Genomic DNA, 17850 nt, shown 5'->3' on the forward strand with positions numbered 1-17850 from the left:
GACATGACAATAAGTTTTCTAGGAACGATAACGCACCAAATTAAATTTATTTCTAGCTACTTAAATGAAAATCTAGTGGTAAATATTCCCTCTTGCCCATCTTTAGTGCAAGTATTTATTTTAAAAAAGTATTATGCTTATTATCCTGTAGCTCAGTACAGGAGTCCTGTAGCTCAGTGGTTAGAGAACTCGCCTTGCAAACGAGACACCTGGGTTCAATTCCACGCAGGGTGAAACTTTGGGCAAGTTTCCTTACTCCACACGCCTAATAATAATCCCTCCAAAAAACAAAAATAAATTGGTCATTTTCAATCCACGACTGTTTGAGGGATACTGCTGTGAGCAATTGGCTGCCGCGTTTCGCCCACAAATATACTGTCAATTCACTTTACAGTCTATTCTGTGAAGCACTTTGAGACGTCGAGAAGACGTGAAGAAGCGCTATATCAAATGTAAGGATCATTATTATTATCTTATTTGTTTTGGGGATATTAATAATAATCCTTGCATTTTATATAGTGCCTTATCAGATCTTCGAGACATCTCAAAGCACTTCACAGATTATATAAGTGAATTGATTGTATATTTTGTGGGAGAAACGTGGTAGCTAATTGCGCAGAGCAGTGGCCTACAAACAGTCATGGACTGAGTGACCAAATAAAGATCGCTTTACCAGGTACCACCGATCGACTAACAACTGGGTTCCTACTTACTTTGGTAAACAGAGGTACGTGGAGTCAGGAAACTAGCCTAACGTTTTGTCCTAGAATATTCTACTGCTTTCAATAATAACTATTGTTTTGTACATTTTACCTGTGTGCACAACTGAACAAGCAGCTTTGCTGCACTTGGACTATTGGAAGCTAAACAGCCCACTGCAGTACTCAAGTAGGCCAAACAGGAAATCGGCTTGTTGATTTTGCTATGAATCCCACGAGGACGATCTGAAGCATTGGAAGGTGACCTTGGGGAGAGACCAGCTCTACCTGCTGCAGCCAGACACATCAGCCGAACCAGGGTCTTGATATCAGTCAGTCCCAAAGATTCCAGACCTGCTGCAAGACTGCAGCTAGAACCACTGGAAATTACAAAGGAAAACACAAACCAGTTATCTGCTGGTCAAAATTTTCTCTCAAGATCAAATTGAATTTTCTAAGTCACTCCTCCCAAAATCATGACCAAATTGAATAAAGTCTAGTTTCTCAATCCATAATTTTTTTTATTCTTAATCCAGTTGCTTTTAAACATCCATTTCTTCAGAGACAATTTTAATTGGTTTGCTTCTAAGCACAGTAGTTAGTGAAATATATACTAACTTGGGTAGAAGAGAAATACTTTATATGCAACAATTTTGTATTCCTCAAATCTTTTTCTTAGTATTCAAATTAAAAATATTTTACATTAAGACTCCAGATCATTATATGATATAATACTATGGTTAGGGGTGAACTTGCATTCCATTTGAAACATTCAGAAGCAGCGCGATTTGCACCCACTGTAATTTGTTAAGTCAGGGTATTAAGGGATACGGGGCAAAGGCGGGTAATTGGACTTGAGGTACAGATCAGCCATGATCTTATAGAAAGGCGGAACAGGCTGAATGGCCTATTCCTGTTTCTATGTAAATTCAGGTATGAATCACACTGGTGGATTTCTTATGGTCTGGTAAGAGCTCTCATATAAGACCATGTTTAATAAAATTCAAATCTGGAGGTGCAGGTTACAAACAAAGCTTAAAGTTACTCCAATCAGTACCTTTCTCAGATACACATTTTTTTTAAAAAAAATGAGAAGAGTCTTCTTACCTGACAGAGAGCAGTGATAAAGCTCTCATAACCATGGTCCTTGCAAGTAGGACCTGTGCTGCCGCAGTCACTCTCCTAAGGGCCATAACTCGGTCGTGTGGGTTAAGAAGGGCAGCTGCTTGTTCTCCGAGTGTCACTCTCCCAGATGAGGATTTATCTACGGATCCCAGACACCCTTTACAGAAATAAGACATGCAGTTACACTACTTCAGCAACAAAAGAAGCGCAAGACATGAGATTGGATAGAGACACTTCAAAGAAAATGAATAGAAATAAGTTTATTGGCAAGTATACATTTGAAGGTAAACTAGATTATTAATTTTGTTAAAATTGTAAATTGTGTTTGCAGAACACATTTTTCATAAGGAAAACAATCGATCAGAATAATCTTGACTTGTATTTCAATGTATACTTTCTTTGAACCAACCTATTTGCATGAGTGTTTCTTCCATACTGTTGGTTGCTGTTACCATTGCAACGGATGCTCCCAGGGGATCACTGTCAGGAAACTGTACGGGCTCAGGTACACTTCTACGTTCACTCAGACCAAGAGGTCCAGCCAATAGCTCAAATTCCTCTTCTCCAGTCAGCTTCTCATCCTCATCAACGTCTAACATGTCCCAGTCTTCTACATTAGTAATGCAAGAGGTTAGAAGAATGTTTAAAGGAGAACACTTTTCACTGTAATACTATAATAATAATCCTTGCATTTGTTCGAGCACCTTATCAAGTCTTCGAGATGTCTCAAAGAGCTTCACAAAATATAGGGTAAAGTGAATTGCCTGTATATATTTTGTGGGAGTACTTTCTGCACTAACTGAATATGCATCAATCACCAGTGGTGAAGACTTCCAGGCTGGTTTGCAGGACTGGCGAATTTTAACGGTACAGAACTGCCTGAATGTACATTCTCACAACATATCAGAACGGCTGAAGAGGGAAGATGAGACACAAAGTGATGGGATCACAAGGCAATGCATTTGATTCAATTTTTTCCTCAGGTACTGTATTCCTCAGGATGTCCTCTTGACCTGAAAGGCGCTATACAATGTAAATTGTTTTGTTCTTGGAAAGATTTTAGGAAGATATTTCCAAGGGGATGGGAAGTACTTTGAACAGAAGATACTACACTAAGACTTTGCTACCCTTGAATTACTTAAATTCTCCTATAATATGGAGTTCTGGATTTTCATCACATATTAGAGGTTTCTGTAAAGATAAATGGCCACCCAATGTGAGTGAAAACCACAAAACAGGAATAGATTTTAAAAAACTTTAAATTATTCATCCAGTTTCATAATTTTGTACTGTGTGCTGCTAAAATACATTTGTTTCTCATCAAGTATCAAGGTTATTTAAAATTTAATGTAATGAAAATTGGAAACAGTCAACTCTATAGGACAGGACATACATACCTTCATATACACTCTCCTGTTTGCCTATCAAATCTGGTGCCTGGCCTTTATACCTGTAGAAACAAAAAAGCTCAGTTTTTTTAAATATAAAATCAAAGAGCTTCTTGGATGATGAACATGTTAAATTCCGTTTTGAAGAACATTTACAAAGCCAGTTTTTCAAATGTTAGCGAAGCCTTTTTTAAAACAAAAAATTGTCAGAAATACAACAAAGTTCATAAGAGACTTGAAATTCATGATATTTTAACTAATTTAGCGTTGTAGTTTACTGACCTATTAGATTTTTGAAAGATCGTTTACACCACCGACTGAAGAAATACTAATTTCTACCAAATATCATCTCACCTTTCTGAGACAGGCACCTTTGTCTTGCTCTTCCCAGACAGGTATTTGTCTCTACAGCTGCTACATAACAGATAGTAGGGATTTCCACTTCCACATTCGCCTCCAAACCACCCATCAACATAGGATCCATTGCTGCGGTAACCCTGTCGATTGGCACTTCGCCCACAGCCTGGGTGACTTCTCTTCATGTGTTGGTTAAATTGAGCAACACTTGCATCACACAGTTCACAGATGATCACTTCTTCCCTTTCATCAGACTCGCAAACGTGCTGGAGAGAGAAAGAGAGAGATCAGTCACAGAGCAGAAGATAGGAAATTAATACAAAACCAGCAACATCAAAATATTGGTTCTAATCCAATGTTCTCATTTTTCAATAAAAAAAAAACAGGAGTTTATTTTTGGTTGGTAAATTCACCAACTTTCGTGGATAAGTGGCTCTTGATGCCCATTTGTTGGTAAATTAAGTGTGCTTGGTTAGATATCGGATGGTTCGCACACAAAATATACAGACAATTCACTTTACAGTATATTCCGTGAAGCGTTTTGAGTCATCTCGAAAATGTGATAAGACGCTTTATCAAATGCAAGGATTATTATTATAAAATTGGTAGGTTCTGGACTGCCAGGTTATAATATTATGGAGGAGTATTGAGAATATGTGGCAACAAGCAAATTTCAAAAAGTGTCTACTTCACTCACATTTCTCTTTACAACATTCTTCTTCTCCTTAGTATTATAACATTCACATTTAGGTATTACAGAATATGAGACGTTAGGATTTTTAGTGGGTTGTTAATACACACACACACACACACACCAGCTTGCATGTGCCAAGAGTTAATTTGCACTTAAACAGAAACGAAAAGCTTTGAAAGTCACCACTCCAATAAACAATGTGCTTAACAAACTGAACTATAGTTTTAAAACCGTAGTGAAGGCAATTTAGTAAATAAGCAAAAGCAGCACAAGCTGCAGCCACACACCCATGTTGGCCAGTCCAGTACCTCTGGAATCCACATTCCCAATATATCGCTATCACTTGTAAAATCCTGACCAAACATGGCTTCCATTGCCTCATCATCCAGATCAATCTCCAGCTCTTCATCAAGGTTAAAGTCATGGAGAGCACTGGAGTCCTGTTGCATGGATGTTCCGTCCAGCCGACTTTGGTTTCTATGTGCTTGAACTGAACGGTACAGTCCTGCTGCAATTTAAGCGTGAAAAGCGTACTTAATTTCTAAATGTTTGTTGTATAATTGCACACAAATGGAATTCTTATACAATCATTAAGATGCACACTTATTTATTAGCTTCTATTATTCAGAAGCATTCACTTGTTAAAAATAGGGCAGAGTTTTTTCAGGAATCTTTCAACGGTAGTTTATACACACAAAAAAATAAGCTGGTCAGAAAAAAAATCATAATTTGATCAAGCTATGCTAGTTGATAAATGTTATTGCTGACTGGATAATGCACTTTTTAAAATATATAAACTTATTCTACTTCACAGTGGACTAGAATCGCACTAGAACCCTGTGTAACTTTTTAATCAATGCAGTTAAAATATTAGCAAGAGGTGTCAATCTAATCACATATAGAAATATCTACGTTCAGTCATCTAAACTAGAAGCACATTCGGAAAATACTTTTGTTTAAAAATAGTTGAATCACCTGCACGTGCCAGCAATGTTCGAGCTGCCAGTTCAAACTTCTGTCTCCTCGTGACAGTTGATCTGCTTCTGGAAGGAGGTGTGTTCATGGTTGATTCACCCTCTCCTTGATCTTGTCCATCAGGGCTGCAAAAGGAAAAAAAATTAAACTTAGCAACAAATCTTTAAAAGAAGTAATTAATGGTGAATAATTCTGATGAAGGATTCTGAATACTAATGTACCTCTCGCTGAAACCTTCCTCTAATTCTGTGGCATCAGCAGCAGGTATTTCTCCAGGTGCCTGTAAATAACTCATCTCTCTGCATTTCCCCCCATTACTTGAGGCTGTTGCTCCAGGACATGAATCTGCATTAACTGAGGATTGTGGTTCATCATCTTCCTCTACACATGGATGTTCTATCATCCACATAGCCAACACTGTGATGTTCTGTGCATCTGCTTCTCCTCTGGCACCTAACACAGTTTATAAAGAAAAAAGCAAAATATGAAAAGTAATTTTACAATATAACCCTTTCTTACTATCCCCCCCCCACATTTTCAAAGAAAAAAAAACTAACGTTTTCCTAGAGGTTTGGTCAATAAATGGCAATCAGTGCTGGCACTCCAGAGGAACTTGCCGATTGTTTTTTGCAGCTGTAGTCAAGCTTTAATACCTATTCCTTTAGCTTGCACTACTTGTTGCATTTCTTAACTGCTAATAAAAAATAATAATAATTTGATTACTCAATCCAATGTTACTCAATGTTTTGTGGGACACTGCTGTGCGCAATTGGCTGCCTCGTTTTGCCCACAAACTATGCAGTCAATTCACTTTGAGAAGTCTCGAAGACGTGATAAGGCTCTATATCAAATGCAAGTATTATTATTATAATAATGTACACCCTTATTACAACTTTCTGTACACAGCAGGATTTCATTATACAGCGGAATATTTCATTAGCCCAATTTTAGTGAAACTGCAACATACGTGAAACCACATCATAAAATGGTTTTGCCTATTGTAAGGAGCAGGTGATAAGAGATGTTGAAAAGACAGATCTTCATTATCTTACAGGAAATTACTTCAGCATTTTACAGAGCAGGTCTATTCTGCTAAGTGATTTGAAAGAAAACTGACATTTTAATTTAAAAGTAACCTTCGAATAGTATAATTTCTTGAACTAGTTATTGGACTTGCAGTTTTGGAAAACTCTTGCATAATAATAACAAAGGAATCACCTAAACCAAATAAAAGACATGTGCATTCATATAGCTGCTTTTCAAAACACAGCTTTGTATTCCTGAACAAATAGATTTGATTACCCGTGGCTTCCATGGCCTTTGTAATCTGCCTGAGCGAAAATCCCATCTCTAAAAGAGGAACAGCAATAGGTGGTGGTGGGGGTGAAGTTGAAAGTCTGCTGCTGGGATCTGAAGAAGCTTGAAAAACAATAAGTTGATATACATTTTAGTGGCCTACATTTTAAAAGTACAGTTTGTTATGATTCAGCATTTTAAATTTAACATATTAGAAAGAGTCAAGTTACTTCCAAGGGAGTTCCGTAACATTTTTAAGTTTAATACTTTGAATAAAATAATCTTCTGATAATCAATCTTGTATTTAGCAACATCACATTGATGTGGTAATCTGCAATCGATACAATAAAAATGCTTCAGTTAAATACCTGTGCGATTTGCTGACCGGGTTGGCTGGGATTCAGGCGAGGTAAGACTTTGTCTTCTACCCACCTCTTCGGAAGGTGAAGTTGGGAGGGACGCGACAGGTGGAGTTTGTGCCCGTCGTGTGGGAAGTACTGTGGTGGTTGGATAACTGGAGAACATTTGGCTGATGGAAACAATACAATAGTCATCTTCATTTTCTTCCAGTTATAGATAATTGAATTACCAATGATATCAACTAAACCAACACAGGAGAACATTTTTCTTCCTACATTTACATCAATCGCCCTCTGTACTCTGAGACACTATCCTATACGAAGGGTGTTATGTCTATTGTTGTTGTTCACAAGGAGAGTAACTACTTTTGATTAATTATTATGAAGCAAAGTTTATCACACAACAGTGTGTGATTTTGCACCACTCATAAAATACGCTCATTACCCAATAAAGATAACTTGGCAAAGAATTTAAAATAAATACCCTTTCTTTCATTAATAACTAGCTTAACTTTAATAGGTCCATCTAGGCTTTTCACTCACACAACTGAATGAACGTGACAGCAGTCTACACACCGTAGAAGGCTGAGAGGCATTACGCCTGGCGATTCTGAGGCAGGCACAGTCTCAGTGTCAGTGACCGGGGTAGTAGCGGTGGTGGTGTCTTCCAGAGAGCTACTCATGAACGATGTGGTGCTTGAAGCAGACGGGCTTGTAGTGACAGGTGTTTGGGCTTGCATAGCTATATCCACTTCCTCAGATTGATGTATGATATCTACTAGTAATTTAATGAGTTAGTAAACCACAACATGTTTAACAAGAAAAAGCATTTGACAGCTAAGATATAGCACCCATACCCCGTACAAGTAAAACATATTGTAAAACAAACAGCCTATTGAAACCACACAGGTTAAGTGTAATAGTTTTAAAGGAAGATCTATAGTGTACTGTACCAAAAGAATGAGCTCTTTCCGTGCTTTCTCAACCTTATCATGAAATTGCCTAAAAGAATATTTTTTCTTCATGGAACTCACATTCAACTAGGGAGGGGAGTGCAGGCTATTCATTACAAGTATTTTACCAAATTTGTAAGCAATAGTTTGAGAAGTGTTGTTTAAATTTATCATTATGGAAAACAGCAATGACTATACAAGTCTCCATTTATAGTACAAAATACAATCCATGTGCGCAAATAATTAACAAGTTTTAATTAGTATGAATAAAAAGAAAAACTGCAAATGCTGGAGTTACACAGCAAGGTAATCAACACCTGAAAGAGAAAAAGTTTAACGCTCCAGGTACGACACTTCAGCAAAAAATGTGAAGAGTCACTCATAAGAATACCTGAACCGATTTTTTTCTTTTACTTTCAATTTAAAAGCACCATGAATCTGACAACAGGTTGTGGTCCTTTCCACTCAGAGAGAAACCATTTTGTGGACAAGAGAGACCAAGAAAGATAATTTAACAGGAAGAATAATGAAAAGGAATATAAAGACTATCTACTTAGTCTGAAAATCCATCCACAATAACCTGATTAGCTAAGCTTTACTGCATTGCTCACTGCATTCACGATTTCTTCTTCAAAGTACATTTATCAGTTAATATTAATTCACTAGAATTAAATTGTGATTAAATTAGCATTTTCCTAAACATTTAGATAAACAATATTTGTCTTGCGTACCCACTAAAAATTAAGAGTCAGATATGCACATACCTGGTTTTGCTTTGCCACCAAATTGATCGTCCAGCAACGAGTTCACTATCAGTTTATAAATCATGGCTTGTGCACGCTCCAATTCGGTCAGTCCCAAAGCTCTCTTAATTGGGGACCGCATTACAGCCCGTTTCACCATGTGGCGCATCAGAAATTGGAGTGCGGCTCTCAATTCCACATCTTCCTGTAGAACAGGAGGTCCAGCACAGTCCGAATTGTGGCTATTTTCAGCAAAACCCTTTGGGATTAGCAACAGTTCTGCATACTTGCTACAGCTAAGCAGAGCGCTAATGGTTTTCATTGCACCAAGATATAGATAAGACAATTGCACTGCTCTAATTTCAGACTGCACCAAGTCATGATTTTTAAATATGTGTTCGTGCATTTTCCGTTTTGCCTCTAGTACATGATGCTGAGAATCCAAATTGAGATGCGCAGAGTCTACAGTATAAGTTGAAATTTCACTTTCGGATCGAGAAGTTGGAGCACCACTTGGGATAAAACTTTTAACCTCTTCAGATGGCTGTATTAACATTCGCTGATCAAGGTTGTCTTTTGTGAGATCTGCCTCGGTTTTCTGATCACTGTCTCCTTTCTCATCAGATTCAAGTCTGATGTACTTTTTCTCGTGCCTTCTTCCGCTCGGTTTTCCTCCATCCTCGTGGATGCCACTCAGGTAGGTGAGGTCTAGTAGTAAGGAGGCTGTTAACCCACGAAATCTTGACACATCGAAAGGGAGTGGCTCACACGGTTCCAAGTTGTACAGTGGTGTGTCACTAGGCGACCAAGAAGTTGGGAAGCTTTAATACGGATCAGAATGACACAGGAAAAAGCAAGTGAGGGATAGACAGGAGGAATGCACAGAAGGCTATGCTGTTTCAAAATAATAAATATATGAATGCAGAAAGCCATGAATTTCATGAATTAACATATTAGTGAGGAAATGAATAACAAATAGAATTCACTTGTTAAGGAGGGAAAACACAAGGAAAGTTTAGCAATATCTGTCAAACAATTGTTAGAAACTTAAAAATGATAGAGAACAAAAAACATAGATGTGACAAGGATTAAATAAGCAATCAAATTGTTAGGCAGTTTGCAAACAGGGCATTCAAAAGGCTCATTTCATTAAAAAAAATTACAACAGTGGGAACTTAAAATCAAATATGGCAACCCCATTATAATGCAACCCACTCCTCTCCCCAGTTTAACGCACGCTCATTTATAACGCTGGTGTCTTGTGGACCTGTGTTAACTGAATTCAATACTGACTAGCTGGCATCCCATCCTAAAAATTGATCAATTTCTGATTTAACAGCCTGGTTGTCAGGTTGCTGCTAACATCACTTCCATTACATTGCTTGTAAGAGCGTTACCTGCAAGATGATAATAATAATCCTTGCATTCAATATAGCGCCTTATCACGTCTTCGAGACGTCTCAAAGCGCTTTGCAGAATATACTGTAATGTGAATTGACTATATTTTGTGGGCGAATGTGCCATTAACAAACTTCCTGTGTGCTGAGCATGCACTCCATATGCAGGAACATTTCTGACGTCAAATTGTGCTTTTTGCGCATCAACAGTCAGTGTGCAGGAAGATGTCAGCAACTCGACGATCTACAAGTCAGCATTTATAGCAAACTTATATTGTAGCCTCTGAGATATTGGCCCCAGACGACCGCATTATAAATGGGCTGCCCTGTATAGAGAAACATTTTTGCAACACTTTCTGAATTTGCTGGTAAATCTGAAAATATAGTAACCAATATTAATTATGTTTTTTCAATAATCAATCTCCAAAATTGCCCCCCCACCACCCAAATCATTTAAAAAAAACATTAAAAATATGAGAGGAGGCACACAGGAGGAAATGTCAGCACCTGGAGTACTGCTACATTTGATTTCAAGAAATGAATTTTAAAAAAGAGCAAGTGTGTGAGCCAAATTGCTTTTTCATTCACTTTTATGCAAATACATTCTTAAAATAAATATATTTTTCCCCTTCATAAATGATACCACATTTACACCTCAAGTGGCAAACAGCACACCAATTATTGTTAAACTCACAATTTAAAATGAACAAATAAAGAGCACATTTTAAAATGTCGTCCTCTGATACTGGTGTAGCCTATTCTAAACATTTTCACAAAGAATCCTTTTTAAAAACGTTAGAGAACTACTGCCTTTACTAGGGTGCATGAATAATAATGTAGCATTCATCTTTGCACTGAACACCTTCAACTTAACCTAAACCTCTAATATTAAGAATTTTTAACTTGAAGCTTTAAACAGGACATCAGCACTTCCGTTTTTAGGATAATTCAACTAACTTGTATATTTAAAACACTTTCTACATTTTAGTATATTCTGTTTCTGTGTAATACATTCATTAATTTTATTAGTTAAGCAACCAGCTCTGTGAATGCTAAATAAGCGATGTGAACAGAAACCACAATCAGTACTTACCTTATTGTAATTTCTGCATCATCCCACTGAACCTTCGCAGATGTGCTCCCTTCCTTGACTACACCTAAAAGGGTAGCATAGCGACCAGTTTGTTTGTGTACACATCTCCCTCCAACTCTTAGGCCCGTATCCACACCACCAATTACTGCCAGCACAGGCCACACTTCAGTGCACAAGGTCTTCAGCTGGATTTCAGCAAGCTCTGCCAACCCATGCTTGCTGTGCTTGCCTTTTTCCTCCTCCTTGCTCTCTTCTTTCATTTCGTGTTCCTCTCTGCTTTGCACAGAACGACTCTTCTTTAATTTCTGACCACCATCTTTTATGGAAGATTTGATTTTCTGCAAACGATCCATCATGTTTTTGTTGATACAGTACGTCCACCTGTCTGTACGATGAAGAATGCGGATGAGTTGGATAGTGGCCTCTGCAAGTACAGTAGCCACAGGGCTACATATAGGATCACCAGGCAGTAAATCCCGAGGTGTGCCACGCATTTGCATTTCACAGATTTTAACCTAGAAGAATAAAAAGATTATTTGTCCTGTTCTATTTAATAACTAATTCAAAACTATTCAATATTTCCTCAAATGCTATTACTTACTGGCAGAACCTTTTATATAGTTTCTCCCATTTTTAATTTATTTTTTTAAAAAAACTAGGAAAGTTTCAAATAATCCTTGCATTTCACAGGCAATATATTACAAAATACAAACTTTTTTTCTTACCTTTTCCCCAGGATTGCTACTATAGAACATTACACAAGGATATAATTCAGCTGCATCCACATCTTCAAATGCTAGTTTGGGTTCCTAGAAGTAAAACAAGATTCAAAATCGAGAACCAGCAGAATATATATAACATTATTAATGATTGATTTACATGAACAGAAATAGGCAGCACAAATTTTATCAGGACATCACTCAGTCTAAGTATTAAAGTACCAGTCTGTTTTGGATAGGTGAGTGTTAAAGCTTATTGGAGTGATATATAGCAGAAATTACTAGACATACTACCTAGTATATCTAGTACATATTTTGAACACAGCATTTTACGTATGGAAGCAAATTCAGTACAGAGGGATCTGGGGTGGGGTGGGAGGAAGGAGGGTGGAAATAATACTTTTAAAATACTTTCCCAGTTTGGTCTTAAAAAGTCAATAATAAATTCTCTCCCTTTTGTAGGCATTCATCTAATATACAGTCACAACATTTTATGGTAATTCCTGTGAAGTGCTTTGAAATGTCCTCTTGATTTCAAATATAAGGTCTATTCAATATAATTTTTTCTTAGCTAGCTTATTTATTTAAAAGCTAGTCAATAGAAAATGGCTTCTCTTAAACAGAGGGAAGTGAAGCGCTCAGAAATATTTTTAGTCAACAAGCAAGCAGGAAATTAATTTGCTTCCTTCAAGAAATGGCCATCCAATTTCTATCTTCAGTCCTGTGGAGTAACCCCAAGAGAAAGTTACAGCGAACAACTACATATGTTGCCAGAGGAAGTGTCTTCACTTAAAATGAGGGCTGACAATTTGGACTGAAATTGTATCTGATTTAGAGCTTCCAAATTCTAGAATTCAAACGACAACTTGTTATTCCACGTGAATGATGCTCTATGAATACGTCTCGAGCACTTTACAATAGCAGAACAACAACTTGGATTTATATAGCGCCCTCCACGCCGGACGGCGTCTCACAGCGCTTCACAGTAATGGACCTGGGGCCGAGCCAGGGGGAGGGGGAGGAAGGTGACCAAAGGCGTGGTCGAAAAGGTCTTCAGCAGGGACCTGAAAATAGGAAGAGAGGGTGCGAGGCGAAGGGAGTGAGGAAGGGAATTCCAAAGCCTCGGGGAGTAGTGGCTGAAGGCACGGCCGCCAAGGGTGGAGCGGAGGACTCGGGAAACTCAAGTCTTCTTCTGTGCTATAAATGTCAATGTTCTATGGCCAATTAGAGATAACACCTTAAAGAGTACATGCAAATGTTTGTATTCTTATGGCAATGTTTTGCTCTTCTATAATATATGTATACTAAGTTTTTTTGTCATATGGAGCTTATATACATCTATACACCAAGTACATGATGATTTACCTCGCCATTCTTCCCAAATGAGATTGTCCTGGCTTCCATATCCAACACACAAGTTATGTAATCTCCTTGAGTGAAGCTGGAAAGGGTCAGTGTCTGCTCACTATTGTGGTACAGATTACCGCTGTATGCTCTGTACAGCCACATGTCTGAAGTGGTGCGATGGTTGAAGTCATGTACAGGCCAACGAGATACTCCGACACAGGTGCCCTCATTACCTCGATTTTCCTTTACTATGTAAAACTAGTCACAAAATTCCACAATCAGCTCAATATTCTTGAAACAGATTTTTTTTAAAAAAAGTACTTTGTTTACCCAAATTAAGTTTAAATACAAGAGTTAAAAAAGGAGACCATTTAAAACGTTTTGGTGTGCTGTTATATTTATAAAGACTTTGCAAATCGACGCTACGGGCATACCTTCCACTGGTAGCATCCAGACGTAATGCCAGTTGATGCTAATCCATAGCCTTTTCCACCACTACCATGAGTCAGAACTTGTCCGTTCTCCACAGCACAACATTGCGTTTTTTCAGGATCAAAGGACACTTCCTGAATAGGAAGATTTTCATCTTCTTCCTCACTGTCTCCTTGCTTCTGTCATAATTAACAAATAATAAAACGTACAACACATGTGCTACAATTAAGTCAGGCCAGCCACTTTGAATCACATTTTGACAAAATGGGAAACCCAATTCTCTATTCACAGAGACATTTGAGGTCATTCAAGTAATAACTAGGTTAATGCTAAAGCTTATTTTTAAGACAAATACAAGTAATCTACAACTCAGCAAATATGTATGAATAAATGACCTGCATATTATATATATATATAAATAAGCACAATACAAGACCTCCAATAAATATGACAATATTTTTACCATCCTCTCACGTGGCTTTGTCGTATTTGGATGGATTTTTTGAGGGTTTCTATCACCTTCACTTTGTTTAAAAAAAAGATTTTCTCCCATGCTTTGGTTGCCACATGATATGCCCAGGCAGAGGGACAATCTCAGTCAATGCCTCTCTATAGCCGCCAAACTCACTTTCCAAATCCTTTTCCAACCCTATTTCTATTGTATTTACGTCATTTTAGTGCTTTTCATTTTTGGTGCGTTTTCATTTTGAAATTTAGTTTTATGATGCCAGAAGTAAATTTCATGGAAACGTCTCTATACTGTACTTTTGACTTAAATCCAAGAATGTCTGGGTAATTCTATACCTGTAATTTCATCTCTTGTTCTTTCTCCTTCACTTGAAGAGCACGTTTTGCCTGAGCTATAGGTGCCTCCCACATGCAGTCAGATATGAGCAAAAAAAGCCGCTCCACCACCTATACGTCCAAATAAAAATTAAAGATAGGAAAGTTTACGGCAGGTAGCAGTTAATACAGATTTAAAGAGTGTGACATTTCAAATCTATATTGCTTTCTTTCAAACTAGAATGCTTAACTGAATAAAAACGTTAAAATACAGGCTATTAATATTAACTTTGTTAAATTGAGTAATTAATTGTCCATTCACAATATAATTAAGATACATTTCTGGAGCCATTTTCTCAGACCACTTCAGCTTAAAATTGAGACAAGAATATTTATGCCCATTGGATTTATTTAGCAGTCTCAGCACTACGAAACAAGCTAAATTATATAAAAAGGAGAAACAAAACATTCCGAAGATGCAATAAAGATTTGTTTCAACACTTGCAAAATCAATGCGATGTTTTCTTTACCTGCATCATTTGATCATCTTCAACACTTGACTCGCAAGCAGGCAGTACCGCTTCTAGAACATGAAGGGCAAGTAGCCTTGTTCTGAGATTACCAACCAGAGGCACACCTATATGAACAAATGGAGCTTGTGACCATGTATGGAGTCAGGAAATTTAATACTTTCTGTACAACTCGCTTGGAATCATTTCTCGTCAAACAAGAACACAAAGATTCCTGAGCTTTCATGCTTATTTATCTCTGGTTCTTAAGTGGTGTCACAAGTTGTTTTAAAACTATTTTTGTACTTTGTATTTCTTCTGCAAATACTTTGAACACAAATATTTGAGCATGAGTCGTATTTCTCTTTGGTAGCTTATTACTTTTGATATTTATTAATGATTAATAAGATTTTTATTATTTGGAATGTACCTGAAAAATATTTTTGAGCAGCAATATTAAGTAACACCTCAGTCCATTTGGGAGATGCCATTTTGGATTGAATAGCTTTTGAAGAAACAACTCTACGGAGGAAAACAAGGAAATCGCCAAGCTGTAGCTCTGCTGAGTGTTGTTTTCGAAGAACTGCTGCAAAACACAAAGCAACATATCATTCATCTAAAGCAAACCTCGATTTTTGCTCTACATTTATGAAAATATTTGTATAGAAAGCAAAGTAGAAATGCTGCTGTTTATAAAACTTAATGGAATTAATCTTATTATATTAAAGGGGAACTAAAGTTCACAGTATTCACTTTGCATTCAAACTATCCCCCAAAATATCACATCTGTAGTGAGGAACTCTTGATTTTAACACATCTTCAAGATTTGCCTCTGCAGTCCCTAGGCTAGTTCAGAGATGTTAGCGTAAGGTACATTTCACAGTGGCTACATTTAAATTAATAAGGTAGGCAGAACTGGTCTGAAAGCTAATTTGTAGCTGAAAGCACAGAGCTGCCTGGGTATTGTATACTCTCCAATTCTGCGTTTTTTGGATTCTTCCTTAAATATTCCAAAGCAGCTGTTCATTATACTAAATGGAGTCACTATGGGACACACCGGAACACCTTAGACACTGAAGACACTGAAGACTCCCTATGATCAAGAAAAGATGAGCATTTCTTGTTACAGTGGGAATATAATTGCATCAGGTTTTTCTTTTTTAAGCTGCTGGAAGTAATTTGAACAGAATATATTTCCCCTCGCAACTTGTCTTTCTCTTTAATAAGCATGTCACCATTTTGGTTGGAAAATCAATTAATTAGAATATATATTTTCATTTATTGTAGTTATATTGAACTGTATTTCACTTCCTATTCTTTTAAATATAAATCATATAATATGTGATAACAGAAAAGAATAGCCGTAATACCTCTGAAATCTTTGGTACCGTCAGCTTCAACAGCCTCATCCAGTTTGTTTTCTCCTTCTTCACGTGGCTCGATCAATTTTACTCCAGCGTGTGATAGGAGATTCTTCAGCTGGCTGCACAACAAATCCAATAGAGACTGAACCACCTTAGGATTCAGTTTGTCTGCATAGGTTCTATAAGATTGTAGAAGTAAAAAAGAATCAATCAGCTAAACGGTATTGGCAGTACTTCACCTGATAAGACTGCTTATGAGTTTGGCTTGCGAGGTCAAGAACATGACAACCCTCACCCCCACCACCTCCAAAGATATGCCTTGCATTACTGTGGACATCCCTAGCCATTGGCTTCAGTCAGATGGTGATTGATCGGTTATGAATTTCCATAATTTTTATTCTTATTCCATATTATACTAATTATAAGCCCGCTGCAACTTGTTTAGATATTCATGCCGAGCTTTTTCAAAAAACAAACTTCTCAGGCCATATTTAGGTTGAAAATGTGTTCTGTAGCTGAAATTTTTAAAACTCATTCAAAACTTGCAGTGGACTTTATAATTTTTCAATCCCATCCATTGTTGCCTCAATTCTTTGACTTTAACTCCAAATATTGCATCACTGAGTATTCCAAATTAATCACAAAGATACTACAGGTGAACGATACTCTTACCCTGTCGTGATGGCTAGAATCTGAAGAAGTCTAGTGCTTGCAACCTTCAAAGCTGTGCTGAGCTGTGAAAGACCAGGCTTTTGTATCAACTGAAGTGGTTGTCCAAGCATTGTGTCATTGCCGCACAACTGGGATAACACATTCAATAAACCACTGGAGATTGCCAATGAGACATCCACTGGCTGGTAACGCACACTAAGTGCAAACACGGTAACCAGCAAAAGGCGCTGCTGTGCTTCTGAAAAAGAGAACCTAATTAAATGTGTATCAAAATAGGAAGGGAGAAAATTCCTAAGTTTCAAAAAATATATTTTTTACTGAATTAAATAAAATTGTTTTAACTGCGGACATATTAGGGAAAATTCACCAAAGATACTCAATGTCAGGGCTGTGACCAGAATTTCTCAAAGTATATCAAGGTACATTTTAAGCAACTGGGCAACACCATTCTGTTTGAGTGTTGATGAAGAATGAGGAAGCAAGATGAGAGATGGTAAAGAAACTAAAATGGAAATGATAAATAAATACTTAGAAATAAGTTATATTGTTTCACTCTAATTCAATCCTGCTGTGGTAGTAAACGGTTTTTGATCTTCATCAGTATTTTTTGGAGAAGTGGAGTAGATAGTTAATTAAGGGAAGGCATCACAATTAAGGACCAGCTATTCTTTTCTTGTTTCAATCATTTTAATAAGATGGGGTCAGTTGTGTTCCAGTTTACTTACCAACGTGATGCTTATTTGCCTGCAATGCACGCTCCAGAGTAGCAGACAGCTGTTGGTATATTTTGTGGACTGCAATCTGGATATCCAGCTGAATATTTCTCCTGGCAGCCCTGATACCATCCTGAATAGTTCAATTGATAAATATTAATATATCCTTTCCAACATACAGAATTGAACATTTATGCTTCAACATTCTGCAAATTAAATTGCAGGGTTTTGTA

At 37.3% G+C, this 17850-nt stretch overlaps 1 protein-coding gene across 1 annotated transcript in view; it reads right to left on the reverse strand.

The window, feature by feature from the left end:
• Positions 1 to 17850, reverse strand: part of herc1 (HECT and RLD domain containing E3 ubiquitin protein ligase family member 1) — a 64022-nt gene that overhangs the window by 20970 nt on the left and 25202 nt on the right. The window contains exons 28-49 of the mRNA XM_042344121.1: positions 17630 to 17750; positions 16905 to 17142; positions 16239 to 16411; positions 15299 to 15454; positions 14890 to 14996; positions 14381 to 14491; positions 13579 to 13755; positions 13163 to 13402; positions 11804 to 11887; positions 11079 to 11593; positions 8610 to 9409; positions 7469 to 7670; positions 6902 to 7062; positions 6540 to 6656; positions 5459 to 5690; positions 5238 to 5362; positions 4571 to 4770; positions 3566 to 3834; positions 3221 to 3273; positions 2233 to 2433; positions 1806 to 1980; positions 814 to 1078 (exon numbers count right to left, since the gene is read on the reverse strand). Coding sequence (XP_042200055.1) covers positions 814 to 1078; positions 1806 to 1980; positions 2233 to 2433; positions 3221 to 3273; positions 3566 to 3834; positions 4571 to 4770; positions 5238 to 5362; positions 5459 to 5690; positions 6540 to 6656; positions 6902 to 7062; positions 7469 to 7670; positions 8610 to 9409; positions 11079 to 11593; positions 11804 to 11887; positions 13163 to 13402; positions 13579 to 13755; positions 14381 to 14491; positions 14890 to 14996; positions 15299 to 15454; positions 16239 to 16411; positions 16905 to 17142; positions 17630 to 17750 — 4722 coding nt within the window. The remainder of the gene's footprint in view (positions 1 to 813; positions 1079 to 1805; positions 1981 to 2232; positions 2434 to 3220; positions 3274 to 3565; positions 3835 to 4570; positions 4771 to 5237; positions 5363 to 5458; positions 5691 to 6539; positions 6657 to 6901; positions 7063 to 7468; positions 7671 to 8609; positions 9410 to 11078; positions 11594 to 11803; positions 11888 to 13162; positions 13403 to 13578; positions 13756 to 14380; positions 14492 to 14889; positions 14997 to 15298; positions 15455 to 16238; positions 16412 to 16904; positions 17143 to 17629; positions 17751 to 17850) is intronic.

This window comes from Callorhinchus milii, unplaced genomic scaffold (genome assembly GCF_018977255.1).
Source record: "Callorhinchus milii isolate IMCB2004 unplaced genomic scaffold, IMCB_Cmil_1.0 Scaffold26, whole genome shotgun sequence".
Classification (NCBI taxonomy): Eukaryota; Metazoa; Chordata; class Chondrichthyes; order Chimaeriformes; family Callorhinchidae; genus Callorhinchus; species Callorhinchus milii.